This window comes from Xenia sp. Carnegie-2017, unplaced genomic scaffold, assembly GCF_021976095.1.
Source record: "Xenia sp. Carnegie-2017 unplaced genomic scaffold, XeniaSp_v1 HiC_scaffold_3, whole genome shotgun sequence".
NCBI lineage: Eukaryota > Metazoa > Cnidaria > Anthozoa > Malacalcyonacea > Xeniidae > Xenia > Xenia sp. Carnegie-2017.
The window spans coordinates 10766621-10791328 of record NW_025813493.1 but is presented as its reverse complement, the minus strand read 5'-3'; the positions used below and the strand labels follow the sequence as shown (position 1 = coordinate 10791328).

The 24708-nt window shown below is 35.2% G+C and overlaps 1 protein-coding gene and 1 pseudogene across 1 annotated transcript; one reads left to right on the top strand and one right to left on the bottom strand.

Moving 5' to 3' along the window:
• Positions 1-934: 934 nt before the first annotated feature.
• Positions 935-14366, bottom strand: LOC124454222. The gene is made up of 7 exons (XM_047005026.1): positions 14304-14366; positions 7581-7986; positions 4617-4758; positions 4182-4327; positions 3492-4030; positions 2509-2986; positions 935-1476 (listed from the first exon to the last, which is right to left on the bottom strand). Exons 2-6 carry the CDS (start codon positions 7975-7977, stop codon positions 2945-2947), a joined length of 1266 nt encoding a protein of 421 aa, XP_046860982.1. The 5' UTR covers positions 7978-7986; positions 14304-14366; the 3' UTR covers positions 935-1476; positions 2509-2944.
• Positions 14367-15133: 767 nt separating this feature from the next.
• On the top strand, positions 15134-16065 carry LOC124454221 (annotated as a pseudogene).
• Positions 16066-24708: the final 8643 nt, after the last annotated feature.

Below are 24708 nucleotides of genomic sequence, written 5' to 3'. Positions count from 1 at the left end.
AGGTCGCGATCAAAGTCTGGGCCTCTAAGCCACTGCATACTATATCGCACCCAGCTTCCACTGCTAGTTGACATCTCCTTTAGGAAGTTTTAGATTTATATATATATATACCTAAATTCAAAGGCTTACAAAAGTTGTGGTATTATTAAAGGTCACTACTGCGCCTACCCAGATGATTTCTTTGATAATATGCGATTAAATGAGCTAATTGCAACAAATGTAGTGCAAGTACGTGTAGTTAGTCGTTGCCATGACTATGAACAATTATTCGAGTGGACTGCGCATGCTCGAGCGCATGCCCAGATGATGTCTTTATTAAATTGTTACTAAGCATGCTATTTACATAAAAATCAGTTCTAGTAGATGCAATTGGCCGTTGCCATGACCGTAAAGTTGGGCAGCTAAGAAATTCGACTGCTCGTGCTCAAACAGATTGCGCATGCGCAAATCATTTATCTGAAAATTTGTAACTTAGCGAGATAATTATTCCATAATCGATACATAGAGTTGGTCGTTCTTAACTAACTTGTCACCGAGCGAGCTCTAAAATTGGTGCTTTTATATGTGCTAAGCAAATTTTCATTAATGCATTTTTGGCATGCTCTTTGTCTTCTTAAGCTTGTTTTGACAATGAAATATATCAACACATTGTCACGCCCCTCGTAATATTCGTGACAATGTTAGATATGTTTTTATTTTCTTTATAACTTTGTATCTGCATATTTGTCCATAAACAATGCTCCAATATCTATTACAGATATTATAATTCGTGGATTGAGGTAGAACAGATACTTGAAAATGAGACTTACAACAGTGAAACAAAATAAAGCAAGACAGAGGAAAAAGAAAAACGCCAAGTTGAAGAAAGCTGATGAAATTGAACGTAGTAGAAAAAGCTTGTCGAAATATTTGAAAAAGTAAAACATATTTATTATTTTAATTTACTTCATTTACTTGGATATTTAACTGACTTTATTACAATTTCATCATCTTTCAATGATGTGTATCTATATAAATTTATCCTCCATATATTGTTAACAGGTTTCTTCCATGATTCCAAATTATCAACTTTAACTAAGAAAATTAATCGTTGAAAAAACTGAAACATTTTCAAATAAAAGAACAAAAATTATTAAGACTTTTAAAATATGATTTAATTTTGAAAAGAAAAATTACTTGAAATGCGAACACAGAAAAAGAAAAGTGTGTTGAATATGTTATAAATCAGTACGTCAGCGGCCAAGTACATGAAACTAAAAGGTAGACTATAAAGGTTTTCATAAATAGTGGACACAAACTTTTACCTCAATTACAGAAAAATCTCACAACGTATGGTTCCAGGTTCCTTCCATATGTCGTTCATAAACCTGAAATGCAGCTTTTAAACCACTTTCTAAAGCACCTTGTATCCACATACGGGTAAAAGAAATTCTTTCACCAGCGAAATGAACGTTACCCATCGGCTCCCATAAATGCCTAATTGGGTAAAAAATTATTATGTATGTTAAAAAGTAGTTTGATTAGAAGTCTACCATATATAAAGATGAAATTTCCCATATTTCTCAAACACTTTTACAAATATAAGAGCAAATTGTTAAAACAAACAACAAATGTTGTCAAATTGCGCTACAAAGGGCCATTTGTTTTTTTTTTTACGTTAAGAAAACGAAAATAAAGTTATAATTTTCTTTTCGTTTTTCTTGTTTTGTTGAGCCAATCTCTAAAAAACCAATTTCAAAATTGAATGTTTGTGTTCTGGAGAGTGTGACATTGTAGTCCTAGTTATAATACGACTGCAGTGTTTACTCTGAAAATCAGAGCATTAATTTAACCAAAAGCGTACATTCAAAACAATATGACTTGCAAAACTTCCTTGTATCTGCGAGGTAAAACACGGGTAAACAAACTGTAAAATATAAATACAACACAAAGTGCAAAATAATGAACTTTCTTCGCTTGATAGATTCATATATTCTCCTTACACCATCAAATATCGATTCGTTGATACTATGTCATCGACAAGTAGAATCTGTTAGGACTTCGCTGCATCAAAAAGTGTAGTATTCCTAGCTAGCTACATGATGATTATAAAACTCGTGTTCGCTTGCTTTTGTTTACCACAAAGGAAACATTCTTAATTCTAATGTTCCAAACGAAGTTTCAAACGAGCTCAACGAAGCAACAACGTTTCAAAACTACATCGTGCGTTGACCTTGCACGGTGAATCATCAAAGCTGCATTCCTGATATTTTTGCAAAAGCTTGCTTTTATACAGGGAATATGCAGCTAAGCGTTAATGAGATGTTTAATCTTTTGCTTACACTTGAATTTAATATTGGTTTTGCAGAGGTGGATAAAACCAAAAAAAACCCGATTTTTATTTGCATTTTTAAGGAGGAAAAAACGAAAACTAAAAGTAAATGTTTTTCGTTTTCCTAAAGCGTTGGAAAAAGAATGGCCCTTGAAGAAATTATAAGAAACAGGAAAATAGCCCCGAAATTTTCGCACCTTGTACTTTCGTAATGAGATGTTTTCACTTCTCCATACGCTCCTTGATAAGATGGCAGATTATTCCAAGCATGAACAATAAAGGTTGTCACCATATCTTCTTTGAAGGTTGGATGAATTTCTTCGAGTTGTTCAACTACTTTCCGTTTTACCACTTTTTCTTTCATCGACCCAAAAAGCAGAGCCTCCTTCGTCCACGTGTAAATCATTAAAAGCCCCTCTTTCGTTTAGCAGTCCTCCGGGGTGACGTAATGAATCTGGCCTATGGGAAGGTTTGTCTTTGAAAATCCACCTTTAATTCCTTCATTTTCCCAGAATCTTGCTTTGGTTTGAAGAAAGATTTTTGTTGAATGCTGATTAAAAACATTTCCCATTGCCTGGACGCTTTTTTTTATCGCCAACTGGGATTTGATGTCATCAAGCTTTGATTTGAATCTTATTGACGCAAAATGTTTATTGGCGTGGTAATAATTACTGCCTACACAACAACAACACACATGTACAATTGCGATTATTCATTTCTTGAACAAGAAGAGCACACACTCTAGTTTATGTAAGAGGATAGTATTTTCTATTCATAGTTCAAAGTTTTCCTGAAACATTTTACAATTGCTAGCCATTGGTTCAAGAACAATGTAGGATTGATATATTCGATTCAGTGATGTCGCTAGAAGACACGCACAAATATGCTTAAAAATCACGTCATTACATTAGGCTTGTTTGTGAAAATGGTGTTTACACAGAAAAATCCTTCTAAAGTGGAATAAACATCAAAAAATGCACTGTGTACAATTTAGTGGTTGTTAGCAATTTTTGCAACACATTAGCAAGCCAAAAATAATAATCGAAAAGTACATAGAAGGTTTCAGGAGAAAAGCATTCCTTAAAAAAGAAACAAATATTAGGGAAAAACATTATGATTTTCAAATTTGGTGTCAAGTGAACTTGCAAATAACAAAATAATTTAAATTTGCTAAACTCACCTTTGCCTTATACACACATGGTGCATCATTGACAGAATAACATGACACCTCTACGACATCTTTCAGTGGATATTTTTCTTGATACCCGTAATTTATTTCATATACTTGCTTCTTGTATTCTATGTCATCTTTACTTAATATTTCATTTTTTAAAAACGCTTTGGGCAAATTATGCATACCACCTTTCAAGCAATGCATCTTACCAGATGACCACTTTCCCAGTTTAAAAGAAAGAAAGTGGTCCAGGAACTGTTCAATTTCGGGCACATAGCAAAATACAGAAAAACCACGAACGGCATCGTTAGACCATGGCAAAAGGTTTTCAAGTTTCACTAAATCTAAGTCTTTCTGGTCTTCAACAGACACTTTAGCTTTAATCGTATTGATGTTACTTTCAAGAAAACTTTCCACCGTGAACCGACTCCAAATTTTAATCCATCGATCCCAAGCATAGACTTGATCAACGACGCTCTTGGAATTCGATAACCAAGTGCAAAGCTGGCCAGTGACGACATCTGTTGTTTCTTGGTAATATTTATCTCCAAAAGGAAAACAAACAAGTCTAGTTTTAATCCTGATCATGGTCCAACACAATCAAATCAAACAGTTATCAACTTGCCATGTAAATAGTCTCTTAATTTTGATGGCTGGCTTATAAAAACTGGGAGAAAAAAGTCTCATTAAACTTACAAATATCAGTTATATCTCCTTTTAACTCTTCCTTTATACCATCTTTCCAATTTGGCCAAATTTTGATGAAATGTTTCTCACACCAAGCTAAAAAAGTCGTAGTACAATCTTTCAAATTCAATGATAATGAAGTTAAATAAACAGCTCTATTAACAGTATTTAGAAGTTAAGGTTATCGTCATAACTGTTAATTGCGTATCAAGTGGTTCAAGCAGGTTACAAATTTTACAAAAAATGTTAATGGCTTGAGTGTATTTTGCGAAGATACCAACGCTAAAAAACGAATTAGAAATTGGCTAATTAGATGAGGCGTATATTAAGAGAAATTTTTCTGTTCCTAGCCTCTTCACGTATATCCTCTTACTTCGCAAAACATATAGAACTTTATTACAAACTTTTTGCAGTGTCTACTTTTAATAAATTTTTTCATGAAACCCATAGATACAAGAAACGGTATTTTCATCGTAGTTTGGAAAATTTTTTATTGGTAGATTGAAGTTCTTGATGTAACCATTTGTCAAATAATGTTGCCCCTCATATTGACCATCGGCATCACAAGGAATTCGCATAGCCCCTGCTAAAAAAACAAAGAAAAAACAATTCATCTCTCGCACAAATTACTAAAGGGCATGTATAATAGTAAGGTTACATGACACTTTTATCAAATTAAACTCTTGATTTCAATAGTAAGCATAATTCAACTTAATTGATTTTATCAAAGCTTGAATAGTCAATTTAAGATCAGATAAGATGCCCTCTTAGTTTTCCTTTTTTTATAGTCAATGCAAAAGTAAACGGTTGCACATATGTTTTATGACATGGTACTCATCACACTTTTGCATTATACTTATGATTTATTATTTTTAAAAACAAATATAGAACTCAAACAATTATAAAAATGGTGAGGACTAATAAAAACATCTCAAAAACTTTGTTATAGCTATAAACATGAAACACTGAGCAGGTCACCAATTCCGGGCACCATCTTTCTCGTGAGTTTTTTTTTATTAATTTTTTACGTCTACAGAAGCGTACTAGCAATAATACAATATTAAAGATGGATTTCAAAATAGCAAATACCATGGTGAATGGTGATAATAACAATGTAATAGTTCTTAAAAGAACTGTTTTAACAAGAGACTAACCCAACAATTCAAAGGAACAGTTATTTACAGCTAGAAAGAGACACTATGCATTTCGGCAGATTACTCGTCAGGTGTCAACGTCTGCAAAATGATAACCTCCAAAACATGCTATATTTATAATGTTACAGAAGGTCAATATCATCTCTATTTTTAGAGATGACACTTAAAACAGAGACAGATTAAACACGTAATCCTTTTGTCGGCAAAGGACACAGCAAGTGTTGCTTAAAAGATGTTTTCCAAAGATGTTAAGCAGCACTCACTGTGCCAATGCTTATTCTGATGAAAACTTTAAAGTTATTAAAAAATGTCGCTCGTTATTCCAGCTACGCGTCATGGAGTCGGTATTAATTAAATTGACTAATCCTGTCCTTTGCCGACAAAAGGATTACGTGTTTAATCTGTCTCTGTTTTAAGTGTCATCTCTAAAAATAGGGATGACATTGACCTTCTGTAACATTATAAATGACCTTCTGTAACATTGTAAATGACCTTCTGTAACATTGACCTTCAGTAACATTATAAACGTGATTTGGAGGTTCTCATTTAGCAGACGTTGACACCTGACGAGTAGTCTGACGAAATGCATAGTGTCTCTTTCTAGCTGTAAATAACGGTTCCTTTGAATTGTTGGGTTAGTGTTTGTTAAAACAGTTCTTTTAAGAACTATTACATTGTTATCATCACCATTCACCATGGTATTTGCTATTTTGAAATCCATCTTTAAGTTTGTCACCACGAAAAAGTCTCTGTTTCATTAAATAATACAATAATTGTTTAATTTGTTTTAGATGAAAATAAATTTCTGAGGCAAATATTTTTTAAATTTTTTTTGCTTTAAGATTCGTTTTGATTGCAACCACTGAAGAACAACTGCAAGCACTATTAGACCAGGTTGTGGAAGTGAGCGCTGAAATGGGCCTGACTATCAACTGTGGTAAAACCAAATCGATGGTAGTCAGCAAACTTGCAGAAAAGCCCCACTGTTACTTGAGAATTGGCAACGACCATATTGAGGAGAAGGAAAGCTTCAACTACCTTGGAAGTCTGCTGACGACCGATGTGAGATGCAAAAAGGAAGTGAAGAAGAGAATTGCTGTTGCAAAATTGAAATTTCAAGACTTGCGATCCATCTTTGTCAACCGAAACTTATCAATGCCACTCAAAATACGATTACTCAAATGCTACATTTGGTCAATCTTGACTTACGGCTGTGAGGCCTGGACTCTAACTGCTGACCTGGAGAAAAACTTAGAAGCAGCAGAAAGGTGGTTTTTGAGAAGGATGTTGAAAGTGTCATTTATTGATCACGTCTCAAATGAAGAGGTTATGAGAAGAGCCGGTGTGAAGAGAGAACTACTCTCCGTAATAATCGAGAGACAACTTCGTTTTCTTGGCCACGTAGTTCGGAAGGAAGGCCTGGAATGTGTTGCGCTGCAAGGAAAAATCGAAGGGAAAAGAGCACGAGGCCGTCAACGCATAACGTATTTGGACAGAGTTAAGAAAGTTACCGGAATCGCCAACACTGCAGAAATCTTTGCCTGTGCTCGTAACCGTCAACGTTGGAGAGACATGGTAGCCCAAGCATGCATCATGCATGGCACCTGAACAGAACAGAACAGAAGATTCTTATGAAGTATTTATCGCGCATACTAGTGTCAACATTGGAACAAAAACGTTTCCGTTTTTCCCATATTTACAGACATGCGAAAACAAACAACTATAGGAAAATACCTTCTTGTTATGGGTAGCTATAACTTCACAGGAAAATGTAATTGTCAAAAAATTTTGTACATTTGATGTTAAATCTCATGTGAAAAGTTTTGATTGCTAAATTACCTAAGATAAAAAGGAAATTGTGTTTAATTTATGAAATTATAATAAGTCATTTTTAACTTCAACCTATTGCTCAGCGGCCCATCCTAAAAATGTTAAATCAAAATAAGTTGAGAACACGACGGCGTCCACAACGCAGTTCTCTTCGAAATTTAGACGGCGTTGTCGTTTTGTTTTATTTTGGTTGAAAATTTTAACATTCACGTGCCTCAGTTCACTCCGAACTTTCTTCTACGAAACCCATCTGCCACAAATGCAATCCCACATGACACTTTGCACTTAAATGGCATATTTAGCAGTATTATAAACGTCAAAAAGTGGGCTTTTCAAGAGTTAATTCAACGAATTTCAATAAATCATTTAAATAAAACGATGTTCAATTTAAGCATGCAAACAACCTTGGCTAATCAACTCACACCTTCTGCATATAAACCAGATGCAAGACCACTTTCTTTACCATACGTATAGACTCTTCCTCCATAGCGCTCTGTTTGCTCAAGAATTTTCACAGAAAGACCAGCTTTTTTCAACTCGTACGCTGCAGATAAACCAGCCATTCCTGCACCAACAACGATGACGTCAACTATAGTTTCATCTTCATGTACAGTACTGACAACCGACCTTGAAAGATTTGATTCCTGAGGCTTGTATCCGTAACGATTGTAAGCTTTCTGCAAACCTTCATCTTGAATACATTTCAGAAATGTTTTTATGCAGTCATTGTGCTGTATTGGAATTGGATTGTTTCTGGGAAGTTTTATAGGTTCATCATTTTCCCAAAATCTTTTATTACTTAAAAGATATTGTGACGCCATTTTATACCTCTTGAATGCAGAGAATAAGAAGTTTTAATTAGTGCAATGAAAGTAGAATAAATCATATACAAGTCAAACAAAGTAATATATGACAATTCATAAAAAACTTTGCTTTCTAGGAGACATTTATAACAATTTCAACCAAAAATCCTCACTAAAAACACTATGTTGTTTTTTTAAAAAATACCTTATCATTGTGTTAAAACTTGCTAATGTTCAACGAACGTAATTTTCATTTACGATGTAATTTTAACAAAAATACAATGTTCTCGGGCATCTAAGCAATACTCGTTTAATAAATTTTCCTTTCGACCTGTACTTTTAAACACGTAAAAATAAAAAGACAAATAAAAAACCCTAAACGTTTACTGAGTACATTGTCAACTTGCTACGTTGTACAGTTGAGTTTCATATAAAACTGGAGTCGCAAGTATGTACTTCACCATCACATATAAATACAATTTTGATTCAAGATCAAAACACTCTTAGCATTTAAAGCTTATGCAACTGATTTGTATACAATACTGTTCCCATTTTTAATGGCATTTATCCGTCACTTTTTATGGTATTTCAAACAACTTTATCTGAAACTTAATCATAAAAAAATTACACATATTAAAAAATTACTTTCCAAAAATTATTTCATTAAGAAAACAATGCGTGGTATCAAAACATGCTTTATAGAAGCGGGATATGCGTGTACATTTATAACTGATTACACGGTTGTTGTTGTATGGCAAGCGTCATTTCAGGTGCTTTAATTGGCTCAATTATATTGTTTTCCTTTATAAAATAAAAAAGAATAAAATGCGTGCGGTGATTGGTCTCCAGCTGTGTTTGCATTAGTCAGTGTAAAACAGATCTGACCTTAACTAATCAAATTAATCAAAACAATCAATCAAAGAGAATTTGCAAATCGATCATGAATAAATATTAGATGAAAAATTAAAACGTTTGTTTTAAACTTGTCTTGTCGCATTATTGTTATTCTATAAAAGAAATAAAAGAAGTTTTACGTGTATAAACAGGCTTATGCAAACCACAGAGACGTTTGTGAGAACTTTCGAGCATGTGCATCTCTCGACCTTCGGTTCCAAAGGTCACCTCATATTGCATAAGCCTGTGCAAACAAAGCAAACATCGTTTATTTCTGAAGTAATCACGTAGCTTTTTAGACAAAATGTAAAGATGTACAAATTTTATAAAACATGCAGCAAGTTTTGTAAAGCGCAAAAACTAAACGAAACAAAAAACCTGTAGATATACGAGTCGTAAGAGAAACAAGGGTGAAAAGATTAGCAATTAAACGTCGCTCATTCATACGTAGGCATTGATGAGATTCTCGTCGCAAGTTAAAAGCTTCAATCGTGGAAATAAATAAACTGGAAAAAGGAGTCACGGTTTAACTTTCTATTTTCAATTTTACTTTAATTATCATGATGAAACTGATTGTACTTTCACAAATGCAAAATACTTACACACTTCTTTCTCAGAAATTTTTTACAAATCATCAGCAAGGTGAATGCTTCCCTGCATTCTGATTGGCTGCAGAATTGGGCGGTATTTTACGATATATGACCGCAGTCAAGAATCAATTTTGCAAATTACATGAGCATGAGTGGCGGATCTAGGGGTAGGCAACTAAGGCATTTGCCTATGGTAAAATTCCTAAACCAATCTGATTTTGATCTTATACGATTAGGATACTAGAACAGCAAAATACTAATCGATGAACATAGCCGAAATTTTTACAAAGAGTTATCATATTGCAAAGAAGGTAAGGTTCTAAACGCATTGCAAAATTTGTAAAAAATTTTTTGTAAATTATATTGATATATTTGAAACTTATGTAGATATATTTGCAAAAACATCTATATTTTCTATTGCGAGCTAGAGGAAGTATCTTGCTGAAAGGTGTGTCTGCTTATAATTTTCTTCAGAAAAGTGGGAGAAACTTACATCAGAGTTTCCGACACAAGTGGACCTTCTGTTAAGATATCTATTCTGTGATTATAGGCACATTAGGCATTATAGTAATTTACTGCTTAATATTTATACGTCATTCGTAAGTGTTCTACAGTTATAAATATATGTTTATACATAGTTCATATAATTTTGAGATAATTGCAGGCTAGATCATTGTTACATAATGATACAAAAATAAAAATGTTCATGTCATGAGGTTACCATTCTACATCAAGCAGTTTAGCAATGAGTCTGTAATAGGGAATGGCTTGATCATTACGAATCTATCAAAACATCATTTGATTGGCTAAAGTGCTTTTCTTCTTTCTGTAAACAGTTTTTGCAACCATACTTTAGTTTTATGGTTTGATAATTCACTTCACTGGCAGTGATTTTGCTGATGAGCTCCCCTGATTTTATTTTTTTGTCCATATGTTTAATTAATGTTCAAGCAAACCCGTGCCTTCAACTTTTTTGAATAAAGTTGAAATAATCAAACTCTTATTAACCTACTTTGGTCTTCAGCTTGGCTTTAACTTGTAAAACAACAACAACAAACAAACAACATTTGTATACCGGCCAGTATTAATCCCCGCCAGGGGGGTTGACCGGTCCATGAACTTTTCTACGCCAAACGTCTCTATCTCTCGCCATATCTCTCGTTATACCCATTGCCTTCATATCACTGTTCACAGCATCCATCCATCTCCTTCTCGGTCTACCTCGTTTGCGGACTCCATCAACATTCATATGCAACGTTCTACGAATTTCAGCACTTTCTTCCCTCCTTTCCACATGCACAAACCACCTCAAATGCTGGCGCCTTACCCAATTCTCGATACACTCAACACCAACTCTTTCTCTAATCTCTTCACTTCGAATCCTATCCATCAACGTTACACCACACATCATCCTAAGCATTCTCCTTTCCGTCGACGCCAATCTTCTCAGCTCCTCTGCTTTCGGCGCCCAACACTCTGCTCCATATCCCAAAACACTTCTAACACATGCCTTGTACAATTCTCCTTCTGCTTCAACGAAGTCGACTTTCCGCACAACATTCCCGACAACTCTAAAACTCCACCACGCTGCTTGAACTCTGTTCCTCACCGCTTGCTCGCACCCTCCACCATCATTTAACACATCGCCCAGATATTTAAACTCCGATACACCTTCCAAACTCACGTCACCCAGTTCAAACCGTTCAATCGCGACTCGCCCACCACTTCGACACGTCCCGCACTCAAAATCAGTTACTCTTGTCAATGCACCACGGACACCTGAACATCTTCCATGAACCCACTTACTGCATTTCCACACATTATCAAATTCCTGACTCTTTTCCACACACACCACATGGCCATTTATCACTGTCCTTCACCTCCACCTGCCTCGAGCATCTCATGCCCTTCGTCTTTGCCTCATTCACTTTCAGTCCCTTGACTTCCATTGCCGTTTTCCATTCTCGGTACCATTCCATGACTTTCTGCTTCGACTCCGCCACCAAGACAATGTCATCTGCATACAACAAACACCAGCATTCTTCTTTTCTTCTCACTTCCTCTGTCAGTACATCCATCACACGAGCAAACAGTAACGGCGACAAGACTGAACCTTGATGAACACCAACTTTTAGCTCAAAAACACCAGATCTAACACCTTCCTCCGTAACCACCGCCTCTACACCTTCATAAGTCTCCATAACTGCCCGAACCATATTCTCTGTCACACCTTTCTTACGCAGCGCGTACTCGATCACCTTTGTCGGAACTCTATCAAACGCCTTCTCCAAATCTACACACACCATATACAATTCTCTGTCCTTCTCCAAAAATTTCTCCTGCAGCTGCCTCAACACAAAACACGCATCCGTCGTTCCTCTCCCCGGTATGAACCCATACTGCTCTTCCCCAATCCGAACAACTTCCTCAACCTTCTTTCAAACACTCTCTACTATCTTCAACGCATGCTCCATCAGCTTAATAGTCCTGTAATTCCCACATACCGTCGCTGCTCCTTTTCCTTTGTACAGCGGGACCACTAGACTCTTTCTCCATGTACTCGGCATCTTTGAGCCCCTCAAAACCTCGTTCGCTATATTACACAACTCTCTCACGCATAGTTCATTGTCCAACATTTCGCTACCCACTTCACTCGGTCCCGTCGCCTTTCCTTTCTTCATCTTGCGCAGAGCCGCCGCCACCTCATCAACAGTCACTGTTTCCCACGGCCCCAAAACTTCATCCGCTTCAATTTCTCCATTCCACTCATTCTCTACATTCATCAAACGGTCACAGTACGCCCTCCACACTTCTAACCTGTCTTCCAATAACACCTTCAACTCCCCATCGTGGTTCTGCACGCCGGGAGCACCCAAAATATCGTTCCTCTCCTTCCTGCTCCTTCTAGCCGTTCTAAACAAACTTGTACTTAAACAAACTTTAACTTGTAAAAGGAGAAATTAATTATAGGGTGTTTGTAAATATATCAAGTTTAGGCTTGTATTTGCATAAATGGCTTTGCTACATATCATTAAGCATTAGCGCATGCTTTTCTACAAATAAATAATAAGTTTTTGGATTAATGTGTTGTAGCAATAGCATTATTGTTTAAACCTCTTCAATGCAATATGCTCTATTAACCAAAGTGTTGGGTCAAGGTAATGGAAGTGAAGTAGGGTTTTGTTACATATATTCAGAATTATCCTTTATTTATCAAATATTATGTGGTATTAAACCTCAAATAATGACCTTGCATGCTGCACAGCAGATATAAAAATGTGGGGTAAAGAAATACTCCATTTACTGATTTATTAATAAAATATGTAACTTTCATTTTAACCTAAACTGTGTACCAACCTCAGTTGTCATTTAGAAGATAGAAAAACATCTTAAGAAATAATTTACAAATATGAACATCTACGAGCATAAGCTTTCAGACTTTTGTACATTGCACTAAATATTTCTACAATAAACTCAATTCAAAAATCAAACATAGCTCTATATAATACTCTATTTTTATAAATACTACATAAGTTATGACTACATGCTGGCTACTTGGAGTGCAATAATTGTGCGGTAGAGGTAAAGTGTTATAATTTCATGGATTGGTGTACGAGCCATATTTAATTCTTACAAAACACACTTTTTCTTTTTTAAAAAGATATTCATGTTATTGGCCATCTATATCAGCTTACTGTTTATTATGTTTGTATGTAAAGGGTGTATTGGATATCAGTATGCACCCACTTGAGTATGTTGTCACCATTTTTATTGATAAAAGCTTACAACTAAAGTGGATTTCAATAAGCCACTAATGTCAGCAGGACTGTATGGACCTACATAATATACGTTGCTTGACTTAATCAATTTTAATCAACATATGGCATGTGTGAATATCCTAAAATTTGTGGACAGTATTCAAAATCCTACGTAAATCAGCACCTGAACATAAAAAAGTTGTTTTATTTTGCTTTTTTTTGTTTGACTTTACAAAGGAAAAATTTGATTGAAATAAACTATTTTAAGTAAATTTGAATTACCCAAAGTAAAATGAACAGTAAAGTTTTGATTGTTTTTATTGTCGCCATTGTTTAATACTGGCACAATGTCAAAAGAAAGGATTGCTTTATTTAATTAAAATGCAATAAAGCATCACAAACTGTTTACATGTCAATTGCTACCTATCAGCTGGTAAAATCATTTAATGAATTGGAGGTGTAACCTCCATGAACTAGATATAAACTTCTTATCTATTCATTTTGAAAATTGATATACTGTAGCTATATGTCAGGCTAAATGTTCATATATTTCAGTGTGACGCTTCTAAACAATAAAATTAATTTTCCTCCAAGATAATTATGATTTGCAATTCGGCCATGTTGCTGATCTCATACAAATGAAAATTTAGCTGTCAATCTGAAGTCTGGTTTGCACATGGTTGTGACTTATGATTCGGAAATGTTGTTGCAGAGTCGCAAAGATAGAGTTATATTCTATTTTCAAGACATTAACGAAACTGTCATTACATTCACGACATTGTTGCAACACGTTGACGATCATATGGATACCCAGCTTTATTCTGAGCACCGCAGACGTGAATATCTCAAGCTTAGATGCAAGTAAAGAAATAAAGTTCTCATATATTTTTCCAATTTGTTTCTTTAAGGTAAGTAATCACATATTATTCTCGAGATTTATAAAGCCTTTCAAAAATCGAGGCAAGATCGAGCCAGATTGTGTCCATATAATTTGCGCTGTATTTTGTGGTGGTAAAACATGCTGTATTTTATAGGCACACATTTTTTAGAATAAAAGCCTTATTTAAGTCTAATGGACATAAATAAAAGTAGTTTTACTTACTGAGCTCAAACATCAATGTTATTCGCATCATAAATCTTTAACTGTTCAAAATATTGCCACCAAGGTCGCCAATATTCAGCGTATTGACTTACAACTTCAAAACATTGATATGTAAATAAGATTGGTTAATGCATGAATGGTTCACCATTGGCGGCCCAGAAATCTGTTTAAGTTTTTTATTCAATCGATTTATGTAAATAGCACAGTATATGGTAAATATATTATTTGATTTATGTGCAATACGTTTGTATGATTTTAAAGGTCGTATCTTTCGAAGGTCTAATGTTCTGATCCGTTTATGTTCTGATCCGTATTATGTATTTATCAATATGGCCCAATAATCGATATTTCTACACAAGGATGATTTGCTTTCTATTAGCAATTGCAGAAATTTTAATCTCATAATTGACAGATTGTCTTCGCCAAAACAATCATAATTCATTCATAAATTTTCTTTCGCTGGAGAAATTGTAGTTTATATCAGTATTTACGAAATTTAAATCTGTAAAAGATTTTCCAAAATTCGGTAGCAGGACAAGTTAGTTCTTATAAAGCCTGTTTTCATAATTTCGTAGAAGCACTTTTGCTAATGTGCATTTAATATAGACGACGAGTTTTTTTAGAATAGAAATGTTTCGGCGTCTCATGATGCCATCTTCGCTATAAGTAAATAATACCTATGTAATACAAAGTTTATATAAATGTTTATACAAAGCTTATATAATACACAAATTATAACAATAATAAGGAAATAGAGTCCATAAGCGGTGACGTCTCGTTTCCATGTTGCTAAAAATCTCAGTTCCAAACAAGCGCCCATTCGATTCAAAATGGCGACATTATCCATCGCTTCGCTTTTTTCTTTCTTCTCAGAAGAAAAGAAATCTATAAAAAAGGGGGAACACCACTTTAAGTCAGATCACATTGAAGCATTTACTTACCAGCAGGGTGTTGTACGAGGAGATGTACACGCAAGCGTGAAACGAAAGGTTTATAAAGTGACAGTGAGTTGTTACTCTTTGCATCATCGATCTTTTACGAGTAGCATCTTGCCGAAAAGAACGTTTCTATTTGCCAAACTAAATGCCATTAATCTTGACGATTTATTTGGATGAAGAACATGAAGTAAAATCAACCGAGTGTGAATGTCCAAGAGGCGTGTTTAAATGCAGTCACGCAGCAGCCCTCTTTATTCACGGTATTCACAAACCGAGCCGAACCGACGTCAAATGCCAGTGGCGGAAATGAAGGTCAAATACATTGCTTTCAACTCAAGCGGTCACAGAAATGTCCCCCCCCCCCGCCTAAAAGGCATTCTGCTCTGTCGAGAAAGCCTACACAAGCTGACCGTTGCGCGTTCTACGAAGACCTGAAGGATTATGGGCGGTTTACGGGACTCTGCTGGCTAATCAACCTTGAGCCACCTATTGCTAACCAGCTTCCTTTTCCAACCAAAGAAGAAATTATTTTCTCTGACGAGTTTCTTCAAGCCACTGGGCGTCAGCAGCAGCTGGACTGTTTGGTTCTCCTTTCCAGATTACAAGAAACGGACATTTTAAAGGTTAGCGAATTAACTGCTGGCCAGCGCGCCAACCCGGCCTGGTTTTTGCCGAGAAGGGGCCGCCTTACAGCCAGTAATTTCGGCTCTGTCCTAAAGGCAAAGAGGATCACTCCTTCACTTATTAAACGTTTTCTCAGGGAGTACGACCTATCAAGGGTAAAGGCAGTGCAATGTAGTTCTGTCGTACTTTCATTAAAGTGATAAAAATTTGATCCTCAAAATTGAAGGATTCTACCTTCCATCCAGCAAAATAGTTCACGCTATCTTTAAATCTAAGATCATGCTTTTCAACAATATTAAAGACTTCTTTGGTTGGAAGAACTGTCTCCATTCGTATTACATCTCCCTCAAGCGCAGACACAGTGTACTTGCTCCTCTTATACTGTTTGGTTAAGTTCCTTTAGCTCCCTGTTGGCAAAGTCAAGCTCTGCTTCCAAGATAATCTCCTGTGTTGTTTGCAGGTTCTCTTCTGTGTCAGCTACTAATGGCTGTTCATTTTTTCGGGCAAATTCTGTCATCTGTGAAAGAGATTCTACCTTTGATTCAGTTTTCTGTATTTTCTTCGGCGGTGGATCCCTTTGTTCAGTAAATAACTTATGCTTATTGCGTTTAAATGGGGCGAGTGGCTGAATGGTTAATGGCGTGAGCTGTAAGCCAGACGGCGCGGGTTCAGTCCCAGCTCGTGGCACATCTGGCAATGTGTCTGTAAACCTAGCCCGGGTTGACCAAAGCCATGTGAGGGAAATTTGGTAGAGGAAACTATGTCCTCGGATGGACTGTACCTGTATCTGCAATGTTGCAGCCTTGTCACACTGTGTCACGCTGATATCAGCTGCCTTCACTATAATTTCAGTAACCAGGATGTTCCGCTTCGCGGAACCCTCATCGTCGAAATCGACGGAGTCCATTATTGCGTTCAAACACTTCAGGACCATTGGCTTTCAGACCATTCCTAAAATGGCAGCTACATACTCTTGAGTACTTGCTGTGCTCTCGATCTTCTCTTCTGTTAATAAAAAAACACCCGATTTAGTGATTCTGTTGTCAACAACATAGCCTTTCCACAACCAACGAAGGCAAAATCGCGAAGCGACGCGAAACATTTCGTGAATCGATCAACCACGTTACATAGCAGATCTACATTGGTTTTAAATGTATCTAAATTCCAAAAACGCGGTGAAGCACTCAGATTTAAGGTTTTGGCTACGGAAAAGACAAAGCGACCGTTAAAAAGACAACTAGCTGAAGCTTCTATAATTCAGTAATCGATGATTCTTCCTCATGTCCTGATGTCAACTCTTCACCTGAATAGAGTCCGTAAATCTCACTTAAAATCACGTAATTCATCAAATTCTCACCAATTAAGGAATTCTTTTTAAATATCAGTTCATACCTTATGAGTCGAATCCATCTCTTGTACTCGTCGTTCTGCTTTGTAGCTCTTGGAAAAGCGAACAACTTGCAAGTGTTGCCCTCCGACGAATGGCCACATGTAGGAGCAAAACAATAAACCATTTTGCCCGTTTGACCCACGTCCTTTACACTTCTTAAACAAAAGTTGATCCCTTGGATGACCCTTTAACCTTTCCTGTTTTTTTTTACTTTCTTTTGTAGGATTACACTGGATAATTAAAACTTTAGACATTCAAAACAAAGGAAGCGTGGCCAAAGCGCTCGCATAAGATATTTTGTTTCGAATTGCATTTTTTAGCGCCATTGTAACGTGACGTCACACTTAAGGACTCTATGAACTTGGATTTGGGTTCAGCATTAAACCACTACGACTCAACTCAACGGACATTCTGACAACATTGGTAAAAATCCACCAAACTATAAAACACAACATTCGCAATCAAGGAAACTACACGCATCTCAAAACAGAGCTGACAGGACACACATCGCTCACTCGTACATCTCATCTTATCACCCAATACCAGCGGACTTCAAAAAACAGCTGACTTAAATACATTCGCAACAATCCAAATATTATCATTCTCAAACCGGAAAAAGGCAACGGCGTTGTGGTCCTGGATTGTCAAATCTATCGTAACTCCTGTCTTAAAATTATTAACAATACAGCAAAGTCTACCTCACACTATCACGTGAAGCAAAAGTGCAATGACTGTTTAGAAAGCTTCTAAAGAAAGGCTCGATTAACAACAAAGTCGATAATGAAATCTTACCAGAGGTTCTCAACTCTAACGCTTCTATGGCTTACCGAAACTATACAAGAATCGAGCACCAGATGAACGACCGATAGTTTCATCAATCACACTGTTAATTTCAAGGAGTCATTTTAACTCCAAAAGTGGAGTACAATAAAAAGGTACAGAATGATTCTGTTTTTGGAGTTAAATTTTACTCCAAAATTTTAAGTCCATTTTTGGAGTAAGCCCAAAAGTGGAGTTAAAAAAACTTTTTCTAGAGTTAAACGTAACTCTTAAAGTGGAGTTAAAATAACTCTTCTCTTGTTACGGAGTTGTTTTGTTATGTAGAAATTACGAAACCCTGTAGTTAGGACAATTTGACAAAACACACGAATTACAATTTTTTAAATGAAAAATATAATAACAACAAGAAATACAGTTTTAAATAAGATAGAAAAGATATGCACAATAATTATATCTAGAACGTCAATATAACTATATAAATTACCATCTTTCTGTAAATTTATGGGTGCTCTACGAATTACTTTAAATCTTGAAAGAACTTATGCACAACAGCTCGTTTCTTAGCTTCTGCTGACCTTTCTATTAGTGCAGCCTATAAAAAAAGAGAAATACATTCCCTGCTGAGGTGGGATATGCAATATTAAATATATAATAACAACCCACTAAAATTCCAAAGCTTGCATTGGCAAAATCGAGATATTAAGCTTTGAAATAATTTTCCCCTCTGCAGCAATGAATAAAAGAGACAGACAGTCCGTTGTCCCTACGCTGACCAGCTTTGGAGTCAAAGACTTCATTATAACATCATCAATTGATTCATCCTCTGTATGACAAAACCAAAAAAATTATCTTAAAAAAATATAAAATAACACATAAGAATGCACTGTTCAATTAGAGAGAGAGCAATCAAATGGCTATGACGTACAAATAAATCCTTCACCATAATATTTACAGAGCAAATATGAAGTAAGCCTGAATGTTTTGTGGTACGCTCTTTTATCAAAAGTGGAAGAAGTATTACTGCTACACTCTCCTCAATTTCTGAATTAAAGAAAGAATTAAAACAGTTATAACTTGTGCTGGCTTTTAATGCAGAAAAATTTACATTCGAACCCTCCTCTACTAAAAGAAAGCTAAAATCAACAGCAAACACAATCTAAAATTATATATGAAATGTATAAAATGATGTATTGTACCTGACTGCCTCTTTTGGATTATCCAAAATGCTTTCTTCCATGTCAGTAAGATGTGGTTTGACTGAAGGCCTGTTGGAAGCCAACTTAAAAAGCTTGGATTTCCATTGTTCTTTGAACGAGTCAACCATTTTTCTGATAATACTTTGATCACGCATAATTCGACCAAATTCTGCTTTTAACGAAATGATCAGAAAAAATAATGAACTAAGGAAAAAAGACATAATCTAAAGTTAGCATGAAATAAAATTTTTTAAACAAGTACCTAAAAAATGAGGCCAAACCGGTTCATAGTCATAAGCACAATTGTAGAAATATGACTCACTTCTGAAACCAATCTTAGAGCAGGATATTGTTCTAGAACCTGTTCCACAGCTGATGGTTCCAACAAGATATTTTCTCTCCTGAAGGGAAAAGTATCAATCCATCAATCTACGTTCAGCTTGGCTGTGAGTGTATTTTGTATTTCCAGTAGTATTCCCTCGAAGGATTTGAATTAATGAAGGTTGAGTTCTCATTCCGCCCTGTTGACTGTAATATCCAAAGAATAAATTACGTCATCCGCTTCAACTGCCGTGGGCTAACGATATGGTTGATTGAATAATATGAAAGGGTTATTTGTTTTATTAATATATTATTTCATAAGTCTCCTTATATTTATAGCAATTGTATCAATTTTAACACTTTATAGCAATTATATCATAAGGAGTTAAAACAATTACAGTTAGGAGTCATAATTACAACCGGAGTAAAATGTTATGGGTTAAAATAACTCCATTAATTATACTCTGATAAGGGTTAGTTTAACTCTCTTGGCGAAGTTAAAATTGCTTCATGTGGAGTAAAATCAGCATTTAATCATTAGCTGTGGTTATTTAACTCCATTTAAGAGGTTGATATAACTCTTAATTTTTTACTCCACCAAAAGGAGTTATGTTAATTCCCTATTTGGAGTTGAAATAACTCCTTGAAATTAACAGTGCAACGCATACAAGTATAATTTAGCTAAGTATCTTAGTTCTCTACCAACCCCACTCGCACCAGATGACCACTCCACTAAAGTTTCTTTCACTTTCCTCGACGACTTCTCATCTTTCAACTCATCCACCTCTTGTGACAAATTCTTTATCTCCTTTGAAAGCCTATTCACAAATATACCACCGACTGTAAACATCAACCTAGCAATTGACGCAATACCACAACCCCAGTATCACTATAAACAGGACGGACATCGCGCAACTGTTTTTGATAGCGACAGCACAGACGCATTTTTTATTTAATGGAAAATTTTATGACCAGACGGACGGTGTTGCGATGGGTTCTCCCTTAGCCTCCATACTTGCTAACATTTTCATGGGCTCACATGAACGAAACTGGCTAAACAATTACAAAGACACTAAACCACTATTTTACCGCAGTTACGTTGACGGTATTTTTCGTGTTTTTGCTAATGCGACTGAGGCCATGAAATTTTATTAGCTAAGGAAACCTTTCCTACTATATTTATTCACTTCGCACTGAAGATGGCATAAAGTATGCCGAAACATGTTTGCTATAAAGAAATTTGTCGTCTATTTTAAATGACTTGTGATGAACTATTTTAGTTTTGCACCGCTTTCATACAAAATCGGACTTATACGCACACACATCGACAGAACATACAAACTGAGCAATACGCACAATGGCTTTTAAAGAGACATAAAAAAACATCACATCCACTCTTTTACGAAACTCTTTACCACTACACTTTATTAACCGAGCCGTAAAACGATATCTCAACAACAAACAAGACAATAACCTCAAACTGGACACCGAAACTCCTGACACGACCGTGACGACCAACACAAATGAAAATTCCAAAATAACAACTCTATACTTTAAACTAACATACATCGAACATTACTCACGACACACACAGCGCAGACTTACGAACAATATGAAAGCTTTTTGTACAGATATTGACATTCGACTAATTTTCACATCATTTAAAATCAAAAACGTCTTCTCATTTAAAGACCAATCCCTGATTCAATTAAATCAATGGCGGTATATGAATTCAATTGCGTGGGATGTAACCCTCGATACATTGGCGAAACTTCGCGCCACTTATCCACCAGATACAGGGAACATACCACAACTGAAAAAACTCTCATATCTTCCTACGCCTTCTTAAATCTCACTCATGTAAAACCAACTATTCACCTTTTTGCTTCAGAATCATCGACACTGTTGACACATCATTCACCCTTAAAATCAAGAAAGCACTTCACATTAACGAAACTAAACCTGAACTCAATGTTCAAGTTAGTTCAACACAATATTTAGTTTGTAACACGCTGCCCATTAATTCATCTCATTACCTTATTATTGTTACAATATATGTATCATATTACTTTTATATAATCTTTGTATTACTTATGTACTTGATGTTCTGAAGATGACATCCTGAGACACCGAAACCTATCTATTCTAAACAAAGCCTGTTTTCCACTAGCCATGTATCGTAACGTATCGTAGCAATGCGTAACATGGCGCATGCGTGCTTATGAATTTTTTGGTCAATAGGCACAAGCACGCATGCGCTATGTTACATTTTGGTACGATACGCTACGATACATGGCTAGTGGAAAACAGGCTTAAGTCAAGACCATTCCAGATAAGTCAAATCGTTCACTAACCTGTCTATTTACCAATAAAATGATTCATCTGATTGTTTTTGGACTCCCTAATCCATCAAACCAGTCAATCCATCCACCGCTTATCAGTCAGTCACTTAATATCTTTCCAGATCAGTCAAAATACATTGTTCTGGTAACCAATAAGATATTAGAATTTTCTGCCATAAAGCTGAATTGTGAAAACTGATCCGAGTGATAATATATTCAAGAATTTAATAATCACAAATTTCTTTTTATCGATGAGTTTCAAATCACTTTGAACATGTAATTTTTGAGCTGTAAACGACAGTTGCGTGACTGATTTAACGTACCCAATATCCGCCCATTTTTAACTAACCCTGTGCTTTGCTGAATATAGTATTATGTCTTTACTCATCCTTGTTTTAAATATCACCTCCTCGGTTGTGCTTTGGTGATATCATTTTTTCTTGCCGTCATTACAAACATTAGCAAAGCCAGCCCTCATTGTAAATTTTAAATGAAATCGTAATTTATTCCCTTACAAAATCTGTATTGCTTTTACAATATGTGAGCTCATAAATACTTATACCTTTAACACTGGTATAAGTATTAATTTAAAATTTCTTAATTTAAAATTTAAAATTTCTAAAAAAAGATTTTGGCGGAGAGTGGCTGAGCAGATCTATAATATCACTGAGACTTTCGCCTCTGCTGCTAAAGTTAAGATTAGAAGTTCTTTTAGCTAAAAAAATCTTTTCGTTTATCATTTACCATCAAGTGATCAAACAATTTTAAATAAATATGACGGGAACAATATAATTGTTCTTAGCAATTTTAGGATGATTTAAAAAGTGGCCCTTGTCAGTTGAGTTCACAATTGCAGTCAAAAATTTCAAACAGTTGTTAAATGAAGTTAGAATAAGGTGTATGCAAAAATATGCTTAATATTTCTGACGCATAAAAGGTCGTAAGTCTTATGTATGATTTGCATGTTATGTTTGTGTGATTTTCGTCCTTAATATAAAAGCTCACTAACACTCACACTCATTGATTGCAACACAGGCCTCGAAAAGTTATTAAAGGACTTTATAGCCATGTTCAGTGATTGTGATTTAGGGTAAGCTTTTATACAAACGTTGTTCTTGATGTTACGTCCAAATTCATAACTGATTTATGAACGTTTTTTTTGTAACAGAAGTCGACGAATGTCGGTTTTATCCTTGTCGCTGAGGAGGCAGATGCATTAATACCGTTGGTTCTACAGATGTAAGTCTTTAATTTTTTAAATATCTGTTGTAATAGCACTTCTATTATGTATGGAATGAGTGCAGCCACACCTATTCAATATCCATGTCGTAGATTAAAAGTAAGCAATGATTAATGGGGGGACTGGTCTTGGGTGTTTGCGCCTGACTGGCTCTCTTTATTGCTAAGGTGGTTGGACACACTATCATACAATATCAGACCTGTGTAGGTTAGGATTGTCAACAGTAGCAAAAATAACGACCGTTCTTTTTATCGCCATTATTTTACCGGTTTTGCATTAAGCTTAGCTGCTGAACCATGATTTTTGCTTGGCTTATCTCTGTTGATCTTTTAGAGGCTAGCAACATGTATACACTGCGTGCCTATTTTTACTATTTTATCGCGGGCACAACGTGCAATATTTGATCAGCGTTTGCTAAGTGTAGCGTGAGTCAGATTGCACTCCTAATAAAATTACGTTGATGGATTATGCTGTTGAATAATTTAAACATTAAAATGTAAATTTTTTAAGAGGTGTTTATATTTTTTGGCAATCAGTATTAACTATTTCCTGCCACACAATCTGACTCAAAAGCAAAATAACAAAGCAGATTTTTCTTTGCATATTATTTTTGCAGAAAGCGTGTTTTTTTATAAACCTTTTGAATAAATTTGAGAGGACATTTTTGCAATCAAACGCTATGTAATATTTTTGAAAACGAGTTGTGAGAAAAATCATTATTATTTTTAGAAAAATTGTTCAAAAGTATAATCTAATGATGTACATTTATAGGTATTGCACAAGTAATGGGCCTAAACAACTTAAACTTGACATTATGTTAATAACAGACAAACATACGTAGTACGCCAAAAATTATGACAGAAAAATGAAAAAAAAAATGTGCAGGTATTTTGCTTTAATACATTCGGTGAAAACGAAAAAATACTGTATGAGGATTGTAACTTCTGAAAATGTAAGTCAAAAATTTTGCTATGAAAATGATTAGGCGGGTTCGCAACCATTAATGTGTCTTTTATGTCCTAATTTTCTGCGTTTTGAGAGGGGAAAGAAATTAATAAGTTTAAATGAACTAAATTTGTTAAAAACATTAGAAATTAAAATCAAGTGGAATGGGATGTATAAAGATAATTACCTAAGAAACTAACCTTGTTTGAATTTGATGTATTTGGAAAGTTTTATGTTAGGTTAAGTAAAAAGGGGGTAAACCATATTATAACGAGCTATAAAAATTAAACAAAGGTTGTTTATAGACAATATTCCTTTTTTTAATTTTTAGTATCTTATCAATGAGCGGAAACTAACATCTGCAGTGCACATTTTTCTTTTAGTTTATAGAGACACTTGAAATAGTTGACCAATTTGAATAACGTCATCATAAGCATAATTTATCCAGAGAGGTTGTTATAAGTAATTAAAATAATTTGGTCTGTTATTTTTGATGTAAATGGTATTTCTTGGAATTGTTAAAACAATATTTTTGTCGCATATTTTTTCTGACACTAAATTTCTGCAATTATGGCTCTTTATCCCAAAGATAATGAAAAATCATCAAAATTTGTGTCCCGTCCACAAAA

Bases quoted from the DNA above. Each gene is read 5' to 3' on its own strand.
- LOC124454222 (XM_047005026.1), bottom strand. From the start codon at position 7,977: ATGGCGTCACAATATCTTTTAAGTAATAAAAGATTTTGGGAAAATGAT. The intron at 4,328-4,616 runs GTTTCATGAAAA...TACTGTTAATAG, and splicing joins ACCGTTTCTTGTATCTATGG to AGCTGTTTATTTAACTTCAT. The intron at 4,031-4,181 runs GTAAGTTTAATG...TTCCTTTTGGAG, and splicing joins AGGAGATATAACTGATATTT to ATAAATATTACCAAGAAACA.